Source organism: Carcharodon carcharias, chromosome 28, assembly GCF_017639515.1.
Source record: "Carcharodon carcharias isolate sCarCar2 chromosome 28, sCarCar2.pri, whole genome shotgun sequence".
Lineage (NCBI taxonomy): Eukaryota > Metazoa > Chordata > Chondrichthyes > Lamniformes > Lamnidae > Carcharodon > Carcharodon carcharias.
The window spans coordinates 4798498-4810876 of record NC_054494.1 but is presented as its reverse complement, the minus strand read 5'-3'; the positions used below and the strand labels follow the sequence as shown (position 1 = coordinate 4810876).

At 44.9% G+C, this 12379-nt stretch overlaps 1 protein-coding gene across 7 annotated transcripts in view; it reads right to left on the bottom strand.

Annotated features, from left to right (window-relative positions):
- The window catches only part of tbrg1 (transforming growth factor beta regulator 1), a 147884-nt gene that overhangs the window by 88146 nt on the left and 47359 nt on the right, over positions 1-12379 (bottom strand). For all 7 annotated transcript variants that reach the window (XM_041176520.1, XM_041176521.1, XM_041176522.1 and 4 more), the window contains 2 exons: positions 11812-11882; positions 11099-11340 (listed from right to left, as the gene is read on the bottom strand). In XM_041176520.1, coding sequence (XP_041032454.1) covers positions 11099-11340; positions 11812-11882 — 313 coding nt within the window. The remainder of the gene's footprint in view (positions 1-11098; positions 11341-11811; positions 11883-12379) is intronic.

Sequence of the window (12379 nt, the reverse complement as noted above, 5' to 3'; positions counted from 1 at the left end):
ACTGTACATTCCAATTGGCTTTTGCTCCACAGTTATGTGCGCTGTGGGGAGGGGTAGACTGCACCATGGGGCATCTTTTGTCTGGTAGCGGCACTTTGCCAGGAAGGATCATTTTTCCAATAAGTAGGCCCAAAGAGATCGATGAACTGATCAGAGAAACCAGCTTAGATTTATCTCGGGTAAATCAGGTCTAACGAACCTAATTGAACGTTTTGAGGCCACTAAAATGGTGGATAAGGAAGTGTCAATGCATGTTCTTTATATGGACTTCCAGAAAGTTTTTGGTGAGGTACCATACGAGAGACTGTTAGCAGAAATGAAAGTGTATTGAATGGGAGGCAACCTTTTGGCTTGGAGAGGGAATTATTAGGAGGTAGCAGGCACAGAGTAGGGATAATGGGCATATGCTCCATGGGCCTCAACATTTCACTATATTTACCAATGACCTGATGCAGGAATAGAGAGCCGTTTATCCAAGTTTGCTGATGACTCTCAGCTAGGTGGCACAGTAAATAGTATAGATGGGAGCAGAAAGCTACAAAAAGAACATTGATAGATTTAGTGAATGGGCAAAACTGCAACTGATGGAATTCAGTGTGGGGAAATAAGAGGGCATCCCCTCTGAACTTAAAGATAGAAAGGGTATCTTCTAAATGGTGAAAAACTGGGAACTATGAAGGAGCAGGGAGACTTAGGCATCAGTGTACAGAAATCACTAAAAACTGGTGGACAGGTACAAAAAAAATTAAACAGCTAATGGAATAGGGACCTTCATCTGAAGGGAGCTGGCTGGAATATAAAGAGATGGATTTACAGAACTCTGGTTAGATCCCATCTGAAATCCTACATTCAGTTCTGGGCACCATGTCTCTGGAAGGATAATAGCAACCTCACATGGATACAGCACACATTCACCAGAACGATATTAGGCTAAAAGGGTTAAATGATGATGGCAGATTGCAGAGACTAAGCTTATATTCCCATGCTTATAGACAATGGATGGGCAATATAATTGGGTACAAAATAATTAAACAATTTGATAATGTGGCTAGAGAGAAACTTTTCCTTCTGGTGGGAGAGTCCAGAACATGGGGGCCATAACCTTCAAATGACAGCCAGGCTGTTCAGGGGTGGTCTTTATTCATATAAAACGTAGTGAAAATCTCAACTCTCTCCTTTAAACAGCTATTGAGGCTCATTGGAAGCCAACTGAAAACTTCAAATGGGTTTGATCGATGTTAATTAAGGGTATTGAGGGTTACAAAGTATTAGAAAATAGTTACAACAGAGAAACAAACCGCTCAATCCATGCCAGAGTTTATACTCCACAGGAGCCTCTTCATCTCACCACGTCATTATAGCGTTCTATTTTCTCCCTCCAGTGTTTATCTAGCTTCCCCCCACCTCCACCATCACTGTGTTCACCGTAACCACTCCGAGTGGTAGAAAGTTCAACATTCCAGCCACTCTCCCGGTAAAGAAGTTTTCCCTGAATTCCCTGTTGGATTTATTAGTGGCTATTTTATATATATGGCCCTTAGTTTGGTCTTGTCCTGTTGCAGAAGCATCTTCACTATGTCTACCCTTTGAAGGCCTCTATCAGGTAACCCCCCCGTCTTCTCTTTTCTAGACAGAACTCCAGCCTGCTCAATCTTCCCTGATAGATGTGCAACCTTTCAGTCCAGGAATCATTCTAATCAATATTTTTTGCACCTTCTCCAGTGTTCCCATATTCTTATTACAAAATGGAGACCAGAAATATTCACAGTACTCCAAGTGAGCTCCAACCTTATTCTATTTAGATCACTTCTTTTTGGTTGTATCCCTCTAGAAATGAACTATTTTGATGCTTATTTAGCAATTACACGTTGATTCTGTATGTTCATTGTCTCCCTGTATTTTGTCACATTCTGTATTAACTACACACTCCAGTTTAGTGCAGTCAACAATTTTTGACATTGTACTTCCAATTCCTGAATCCAAGTCATTTCTGTAAGTTGTGAACAACAGGGATCTTAGCATCGATCCTTGTGCAGCATCATTTCTCATATTATGGGACCAAAGTGGATAGAGATCAGCCATGATCCAACTGAATGCGGAAACAGGTTTGAGGGGCAGAATGGTCTGCTCCCATTCCTCAGGAGCTGTAAATGAGTGGCTTCACAATGTATATCTTTGTCAGCAGCTACCCTGCATATTCTTGCACCTTCGTGAGAGTTCACAATCTTGAGGTTTATGTTCAGATCTGTCCCCATTCCTCCTCCTCTATCTGGTGGCCTCTTACTTCCAGGTAAACCCCCCCCACTGGATTTACAGTGTTGTTTTTCAATCTGTAGCAACCATGCAGGGGAGGGTAAAGTTGTCCTTGTAGTGTCGATTATGGTGTGAAGTGCAGCTTTAGCGGGTTAGCTCCAACAGGATTCAGTCATGTCCTGCAGGAACAGGTTTAGTCGTGTTGGCGAGCTGGTGGAAAGAAATCAAGACAATCCCAGCCTGGTGCCAGGTTGAGAATCGAACCATCATGAATAAGTGTGAAGGAAGTGGCATATTGCAACATGCATCTCAAGACCCCATGGCATTGTCAAAGGGGTTTTTCAGGCTGATAGTGTCACTGTTCTCATATCATGGAGTATTCCTGGATCTCTCTGTTCTCATTATCATGGAGTGTTCCTGGATCTCTCAGGTGGGATTCTCAGGTGGACTACAAAGGACAAGCTGAGTTTATTTAAAGTTCCAGCCATGGGTTGGATTTAAGGCCATAATTCTCGAGAGTTGGGCTGACCATTAGTGATGGTTAGGCCAGAGGAAACCAGAATCTCCTTCATGTGTGAGGAGCTGGAGGTGTCTGCAACATATTTATGGTTTCTTGATTTCCATAATGATCTCGAGGTCTCAGAACTATTGAATGAGCCCTAGGAAACATATATTAGTCTAGACATTTCATATCTTAGTCTGGACATTTCAGCTTTCAGGGTTTTAGTTACTCGCATGGACAAGCTGCAACTCAGTACAACGTTGAGGGTATCTTCACTGGCTCAGGTTGCCGGGTAACCATTGAGAATATGCCCAGAGTAACAACAGAAACTTTAGATTCCTTTAGCTACAGGATCTATTCTGTATCGACAGGAGTCTTTGCATGTGCTCCAAGAAGAGGCAGAATATCATCACACCAGACCTGGTTTTTGGCTTTAAATGCCAAGTGAATTTATTGAACAATAGGTTAACACATGAATGAATAACAACAATATAGAATGCATATGTTTAAAGTAGATGTTAAACATGTTAATTCCTCAAAAGAAGGAACATAAATGATGTACACTCTATAAATTAAACTGTGTATTTTTAAAATTAAACTTACGTATACAGTTATTTATTCCTTAGAAGCTTGCTACCTGCGGGAGCTTATTGTCATAGCCTGAGCTTTGTGAAGGTTTCAGAGTCCAACAGCTACTTCAGCACCACCCAAAGCAGTTGTGGATTTGAATAACTATCAGCTGAATCCAAAAGGAGCTGCCAATGGCACAGTGCCTCATATTGGATGCAAATTCCAGGCACTGACTGAGTAACAACTTGTGACCATCAGCAGGTGCAGATCAATAAGCCAGTGATTCAGTGTGTGGAGGCTGCAATATCCATGCAGAACCATTCTGGCTAACCCATGCAGGTATAACCCTCAGTTAGAAATATTTAATAAACCACCCATTCCAAGCACAATTCATTTAGACAGTGTTGGACAATAAACATTTCTTTCCAAACCTTTTTACTTTTTTTGATGTAATTTTGTAGCTATTAAGGTACAGTTAAAGAGGGCACTTTCTCATGTCAGGCATCCATTGTCCCCATCAAACACTCCCAGCACAGGTACAGCACGGGGTTAGATACAGAGTAAAGCTCCCTCTACACTGCCCCCATCAAACACTCCCAGGACAGGTACAGCACAGGGTTAGATACAGAGTAAAGCTCCCTCTACACTGTCCCCATCAAACACTCCCAGGGCAGGTACAGCACAGGGTTAGATACAGAGTAAAGCTCCCTCTACACTGTCCCCATCAAACACTCCCAGGACAGGTACAGCACGGGGTTAGATACAGAGTAAATCTCCCTCTACACCGTCCCCATCAAACACTCCCAGGACAGGTACAGCACGGGGTTAGATACAGAGTAAATCTCCCTCTACACCGTCCCCATCAAACATTCCTAGGACAGTTACAGCACGGGGTTAGATACAGAGTAAATCTCCCTCTACACCGTCCCCATCAAACACTCCCAGGACAGGTACAGCACGGGGTTAGATACAGAGTAAATCTCCCTCTACACCGTCCCCATCAAACACTCCCAGGACAGGTACAGCACGGGGTTAGATACAAAGTAAAGCTCCCTCTGTACTGTCCCCAACAAACATTCCTAGGACAGTTACAGCACGGGGTTAGATACAGAGTAAAGCTCCCTCTATACTGTCCCCATCAAACACTCCCAGGACAGGTACAGCACGGGGTTAGATACAGAGTAAAGCTCCCTCTACACCGTCCCCATCAAACACTCCCAGGGCAGGTACAGCACGGGGTTAGATACAGAGTAAAGCTCCCTCTACCCTGTCCCCATCAAACACTCCCAGGGCAGGTACAGCACGGGGTTAGATACAGAGTAAAGCTCCCTCTACACTGTCCCCATCAAACACTCCCAGGACAGGTACAGCACGGTGTTAGATACAGAGTAAAGCTCTCTCTACACTGTCCCCATCAAACACTCCCAGGGCAGGTACAGCACGGGGTTAGATACAGAGTAAATCTCCCTCTACACTGTCCCCATCAAACACTCCCAGGACAGGTACAGCACGGGGTTAGATACAGAGTAAAGCTCCCTGTACACTGTCCCCATCAAACACTCCCAGGGCAGGTACAGCACGGGGTTAGATACAGAGTAAAACTCCCTCTACACTGTCTCCATCAAACACTCCCAGGACAGGTACAGCACGGGGTTAGATACAGAGTAAAGCTCCCTCTACACTGTCCCCATCAAACACTCCCAGGGCAGGTACAGCACGGGGTTAGATACGGAGTAAATCTCCCTCTACACTGTCTCCATCAAACACTCCCAGGGCAGGTACAGCACGGGGTTAGATACACAGTAAAGCTCCCTTCACACAGTTCTCATTAAACACTCCCAGGATAGGAACAGCAGAGGTGTCTGAGCAGATAGCTTGGCTCATCCCTCTTGCTATGTGCTCAGATACCAAAACTACTTGGAGCCCTTGCGAGATGTATATTGACTTATATCAGGACATGAGTCTGGATTTGAACTTCTTAAATATTCTGTCTGAATTTAAAAAATAAAAATCAAGCTAAAAGACAAAAATGTTTGTCAACATCTGGGTGACAGCGAAAGGACATAGCAGCAGGAGATCCTTTCGATCATTGGGTCTGTCCACCATTCAATGAGATCATGGCTGATGTGTGACCTTACTCTGTCGGCACCCCTACCTCCCCCACCTTTACCCCATATCTCTTAATAACTACAGTAACAAAAGTCTATAAATCTCACATTTAAAATTAGCAATTGATCTTGCATTAATTTCTATTTACAGCAGAGAGTTCCAAACTTCTCCCATCCTGTATGTAAAAGTGTTTCCTAATTTCACCCCTGAAAAGAGTGCCTCTAATTTTAGCCTATGCCCCCTGGCCCTGGACTCCCCAACCAGGAGAAAGTACCTGAAATAAGTAGGGAGACAGAGAATACACTAACTGTTGTTGTATCAGGAGGGAAATAGGAAGAAATGCCATGGACATTACTAGCAAATACCCTTTGACAACAAGCAAACAATAAAGTCCAGTCCTACTCAGGTCCTCTCCTCCATCCCTTTCTCTGATATGCTGATGACTCTCTTGATGCCACTTCTGCTTCTCGGCCCAAACTGAAAATTTTCATCAACACCGCTTCAAATTTCCACCCCCCACCCTCAGCTTCACATGGTCCACCTGCAGTTCTCCTTCCCCCCTTCTCTAATCCCCCCCAGTCCCACAAACTCTGAGATATCTGTGTTCCTCTAATCCTGGCTTCTTGTGCATTCCCAATAATCATTGCCCCCATCGTTGGCAACCAAGCCTTCAGTTGCCTTGACCCCAAGCTCTGGAATCCCCTCCCTACATCCCTTTATCTGGCTTCCTTCCTTTACAACACTTCTTAAAACCTACCTCTTTGGTCATCTCACCCAATAACCCTCATGTGGTTTGGTCTCATACTTTGCTTCATAATTGCTGCTGTGAAGAGTCTGGAGATCTTACTTTATATTAAATGCATTAAGTTGTTGTTGTCCTTCTTCACTTCCCTTTCTCAACTTCTCTGTCTACATTTCTGGGGATAGACTCTTCATCAATTGCGACCATTAGCGCACCGACTCCCATATCTGCCTGGACTACACTTCCTCACAGGCCGCTTCCTGTCAGGGCTCTATCCCATTCTGGTAGGTTCTTCTTTATCACATCGGTTCTGACGAAGCAACCTTCCACACCAGTGCTTCCAATATGTTTTCCTTGTTCTTCAACCAATGATTCTCCCCCTCCCCCTGGTTGACAGGGCCCTTGACCGCATTCGCTTGGTTTCTCACACATCTGCTTTCACCCCTCTGCCAATCCCACCACTCCCAGAGCCAGCATGGGGCTCCCCCTGCCCTTACCTGCCACCTCACCAACCTCTGCATTCAACCTCTCATGTTCCGCCATGTTCATCAGCAATGGCACCACGTCACCAACAAACCCACCTTCGCCTCCTCACCACTTCCAGCATTCTGGACAGACTGTTCCCTCTGCAACACCTCGTCTACTCCTCAATACCCCCAATACCTACCCACAGCGCCATTGTATCAAATGCAGGAGATGCAACATCTTTCCTTTCATCTCCTCCCTTCCCATTGTCCAGGGCCCCAAACCCTGCTTGCAGGTGAAATGATAATTTGATTTCACTGTTCACAAGGCTGTTTCCTCTACACTGGGGAGACCGAGTACAGACTGGCTACTGCTTTGCTGCAAACCTCACCTCAGTCCATAAGCACAACTCTGAGCTTCTGGTCATCTTCCATTTAATTCTCTGACCTACTCCCAATCTGATCTCTCCATTTTTAGCTTCCTACACTGTTTCAATGAAGTTCAAAGAAGAACAGCATTTCATCAGGCACTTTACAGCCTTCCAGACTCAGTACTGACTTCAACAATTTCAGATCATATCATTCAGATCATTCTTTCAGATGGTAGCTGTTGGTAATGATCCTGTTATTCCCATTTCCACCTCCATCTTTTGTTTCTTTACCTGTCCCATCCCCTTTTGTCTTACACCATCATCCCTTCTGTCATTTAATCTCTCCAGCCTTCCGGCCTAACACATGCCTTCTCTTTTGCCCTTTCTGCACCCACCCCACTCCTTTTATTGCCTCTCTACTTGCTTAAAATAGGTTTCATTTCTGCCTTTTTCCAGGTCTGATGATAGGCCTCTGATCTGAAACATTAACACTGCTTCTCTCTCCACAGACATTGCCAGACTTGCTGAGTATTTCCAGCATTTTCTGTTTTTAATAACAGAATACAGAGAATAAGTTAAACTTTGATGACAGTGAGATGAGTGAGAAATCTGCAGAATTCCTTACCTCCCTGTATACCTCAGGATCCAGACCCCTTCCCAGATCCACCAATGGCCACATTACTCTCTTTCGAGAAGAGACAGCAGCACGTGATGTCCTGGTCCCAGCAAAGTAGCAGTACAGAGCTCCAGCCCATAAAAAGCTCTGGACTGGATCACTGACCAGCGCTATATGTCTCTCCTCTCGAATGGACATGCCTCCTGCTAGAATTCTCCCACCATGTTAAAGAGACAGGTATCCTCCCTGTTGCTTTCAAGAAAATTATGATCACACTAATGCACCAAATAGGTACAGACCTATAACCCAGCTTAACATTAAGTTTATGATGCTGGCCAATGTCTGCCCACAGGATTGGACACTGGCACCTTGGTCCAGTGGACACTGGCTAAGTGCTTTTACCCATTCCAGAATTGCCACCAGGCACCGTACTCAATGTGTTGCATTACTCCAACGACATTCACTTGTAAACATTGATACTCTCCCAGCTTGTGCTTCATCAAATTGCCTTTCCCTTGGCAACACCGCATTTTCCATCAGTCGAGGGAGGAAACAAGGATGCTCCAATCAGCCCTCCTCTTCGCCCTCGTAATAGCGTTCCTGGCAGCAAGGCGAGATCAGGCACTGATATCCACGGAGTGAAGGCTGCGGAGCTGAACACAAAGTGTCACTGTACGCTGGTGTCATCTTCCTCCCCCACCCAACTCCCGAATCATTTTCAAAACAAATCTGGAGTTTGGCCACTGCTAGCACACTAGGTGAACTCCTGCATTCTGGGCATCCCTACAGAGATTCACAAGTCGGGCTGCTTTGGGTGGTCAGTGCCTCATGTGACATGTCCTGGGACAATCATTGCTGCCAAACTATCTACCCTCCACAAAAGAATCGTTCCTCCCAAGCCCCCCAGACCCCCACCCCTTCCAATACAAATAATGGCCTGGCCAGGTGGAACAATCTACCTTGCGAGTTGGATCCAATGCGGAATAATATTTTGCTCAGGTATAAGCAGGAGTGTTTTCACTGACACTGACAGCAGTATTCTTAGTTCACCCCAGCCTATCTCAGAATCCACTCAATGCTCTCTATTGTCTTTTATATTGGGAGTGCATTGTACTGTCAGCATTCTGTGGCACATAGTGACCTGACAAAACGACTGCACAGCCCCTGGAAACTGAGAATGTGACAGTAACGTTCCTGGTGACTGACAGGGTGAAGCACAGCCCCTGGTGACTGACGGTGACAGCGTGACCCCTGGTGACTGACAGGGTGACTGCGTGACCCCTGGTGACTGCATGACCCCTGGTGACTGACAGGGTGAAGCACAGCCCTGGTGACTGACAGGGTGACAGCGTGACCCCTGGTGACTGACAGGGTGAAGCACAGCCCCAGGTGACTGCACAGTCTCTGGCAGCTTGTAGGCATTTGTTGAGCTGTGGGTGGAGAGGGAAGTTTAGACCACCTGTTACAGTCTCTGAGCTTTCTCTGTGGATTAACATTTGGGGCATAGACACCGAGTGTTGTGATAAAGTGTCAACTAGTGTGAACATTTACCAGGATGCAGCCACTAACTTTCCCTGGGATGGTCAGTGTTAGGATTCTCTCCTGTTTCTCCCTCAGAATAAACGGGAATGGAGACAATTGCCAAATGTACTCTTTGATTCACAAGGAAGATACCAGAAGTGACAGGAGCTAGAAAAGGCTGGTGGCTGGACCTCTGTTCTCCTGAAGAGAGAAAACTGAGGTGTGACCTGATAGAGGTCTTTAGCATTATGAATAAGTTAGACATAGAGAAAATGTTTCCATTGTGGGAAAGTTCAAACTAGGGATTCGAAATACAAGATAGTCACTAATAAATCAATAGCGAATTCAGGAGAAACTTCTTTACCCAGAGAACAGTGAAAACTAGCTATCACAACAAGTGGCTGAATTTAATAAGCACAAGTATTTCAAGGGAAGCTAGAGAAGTATATGAGGGAGAAAGGAATAGAACATGTTGCCAGGGTGGATGACAGCTCCTGTGCAGCATAACTACCAGCACAGATTAGTTGCGTTGAGTGGCCTGTTTCTGTGCTGTAGACTTAATAAGGGTAAGCCTCATAATATCCAGGGAGATAATCTGGAGTTCAGCCATGGCCAATGTTACATTATTGAAGTTCGTTTTGGAACAGTGTTCTATTCTGCATGGTGATGTTCCATTTAGTTGGACATGGAATCCACAGGGCCAATAGCCATGAGTGTTTCCTTCAAATAGGAGGGAACGATCTCTAAACTGGGCCAACTAGAAAACCAACAATGTGGGAAATACCCCATGAGGTGACCCAAATGGAGACGGACTGACTCCCTCCCCACTATTCTTCACCAAAAGATATGGTCTCCCAGCCTCAACTGCAAGTTTGTTCTGGAGAGAGGTGTGTGTGGAACGACTGGAGGTGGCATGTTTCACCATGACAGCACCTAGAGGTATCTCTTATGATTTAAAATTCAGCATGAGGAATCTTTCCCAATGACTAACAGAGTGAGGATGGACAGTCACCGCAACACTGAGCCTTTCAGACCAAGAGGTCCCAGATACTGTGGTGTGTAAGCACAACATCTGGGGTGCTACAAGTGGTCTCATCACCCTTGGACAGAGAATGATCTTTCAGGGTTCATCCTCCTGATTTCTATCCAGTGACTCCTGTTGGAAAGTGCTGGCTCTGATCCCACCCCCCTGCCCACCCCAAGGTACGATAGTCTCCTGTGACCCACTCCTCAGTCTCATGGGCAAAGGATAGTAACATATTCAAGTACCAGAGAGCTGGCAACATCCACAGAACGGCAGATTCCGAACAGGAGAAAACTGGTGGGAAAACCCATCTTTAGGAGAAGTCAGATGACAGGAATGCTGAACATGTCTGCAGCACTGCTTTCAAAACAGAATCTCCATTATCAACAATAACAGGACCTGCCCCATGGCACAGAGCAAAGAGTGGGGGATAATGAGGCTCCGCAGGAGACCTCAGCAGCTCAGTGACACCGCAGGGGCTCTCCAAACCTTTTATAGATTTATTCTGCAGCTGCCTCTCACTGACCTTGCTGTCCTTCTGCTCCACCATCGCTGCCCCTTGAAGCCTCTTTACCAACCTCCCACATCGTATCTTGACAAGCGGCCCTTCCCTGTTTGGCCTGCACCTGAAACAGTAACTCCCTTCTGTGTCTGCTCCGCCTCTAATATTAGGAGGATGTGCAGATCAGTGCCTGGGACAGGCAAACCAGTAGTTTTGTAATAGAGCTGCTAAAGGAAGCTGCACTCCATGCTCAATGAGATTATGTGATCTGTACTGACTCCCCTGACGCTCTGCTGGGATTGCACAGTCAGCAGCAGTTACATTAAACACATGCTCTGCTTCCTGACACCAACTTGCAACCATTGTGCATCAAACAAGCACGCTGGTCACTCCCGAAGTGTATACAGGTTACCCAAAGGCTTACCATCATCTTTGCCATTATCTTTTTCTTTATCTCTTTTGTCTTTCTTGGACTTTTTCCCCAGTGCCTCCTCTCCAACTGAAGTACTGGTAACCGGTGTTGTGGGGAGGTTTGACACTCCTGGCACTTGGTTGGTTCCTCCAGGGACATTGTACATGGGAGAGGTAAGCACACCGCTGGTGGGTCCTGCAAGGTCAGCCCCTTCAGTTAAGTTCTGGTGCTGCAATAGCCTCTTTAATAGGAACCTAAGTGCATTTAAAGAGAGATGGACAACATCATGGCTAGAAACATCCGGTTTATGTATCAGCAATTAAACTGGATAAATGAGTTTGTGAAATGGAGGAGAAAAAATGGAAAGTTACAAATCCTGCTCATTTCAAAAGTTTATTCTTTTGAGAAAAGTCGATTGACAGACTAACAGCTTCTTATATGAATATTGTCTTTGAAGAATGAATAAATGCAACTTTTTAAAGTTTCAAATGCTTTGGTAAAACAATTTTACAGTTCAAAGGGCAAGGAACTTTAACACTTTAGACAAAAACATCCACAAAGGTTGTAACTCACTGTAAATTTTCAATTATTACCACCCATTTTTGTTTCAGTACTGAGTGTAACAATATGTTTACCCTAATCTGTCCACACAACAGACAACCAATCAGCCACAAGCAGAGGCAGCTAAAACATGAAGCATAAATATCGATGAAAATATCCCTTACCGTCTTTCCTCTTTAGTTTGGATGAATTTCTGCTCAATGTAAGCAATTTCATCACAGAGAGCTGCATTCTCCTGAAATATACAGACATCATACCCATAAGGAGGCTGGTAAAGATAGGTCACTTTTGTACTGAACTCAGAAATGTGCATCCCATACTTCCCGCTCTACTCCCTCACAGAATGTTTACTATGTTTGACAACATAGTCTACATAAAACAGCAGCTAAAATGCTTGCTAGAACCTCAGTGACTTATAATTTGGGGCTTTCACAGTTAATCATTTCTCAGATTCAGCATCACCAATCCATTCTAAATGTAACCCTGCTGCTCCCTATGAGTTAAAGTACATCAATTCTGCACAAAATCTCAGTAAATGATAGCCAGGACCAAGGATCTTAAACAAGAACAGAAAATGCTGGAAAAACTCAGCAGGTATAACAACATCTGTGGAGAGAAAAGAAACAGTTAACGTTTCGAGTCTGTATGACTCTTTTCAAGAATCTTAACCTCGGTTCCTGAAATGTGTCGTGTCTTTTTCACAAGGAGACTTGATGCACATACTTACCAGAC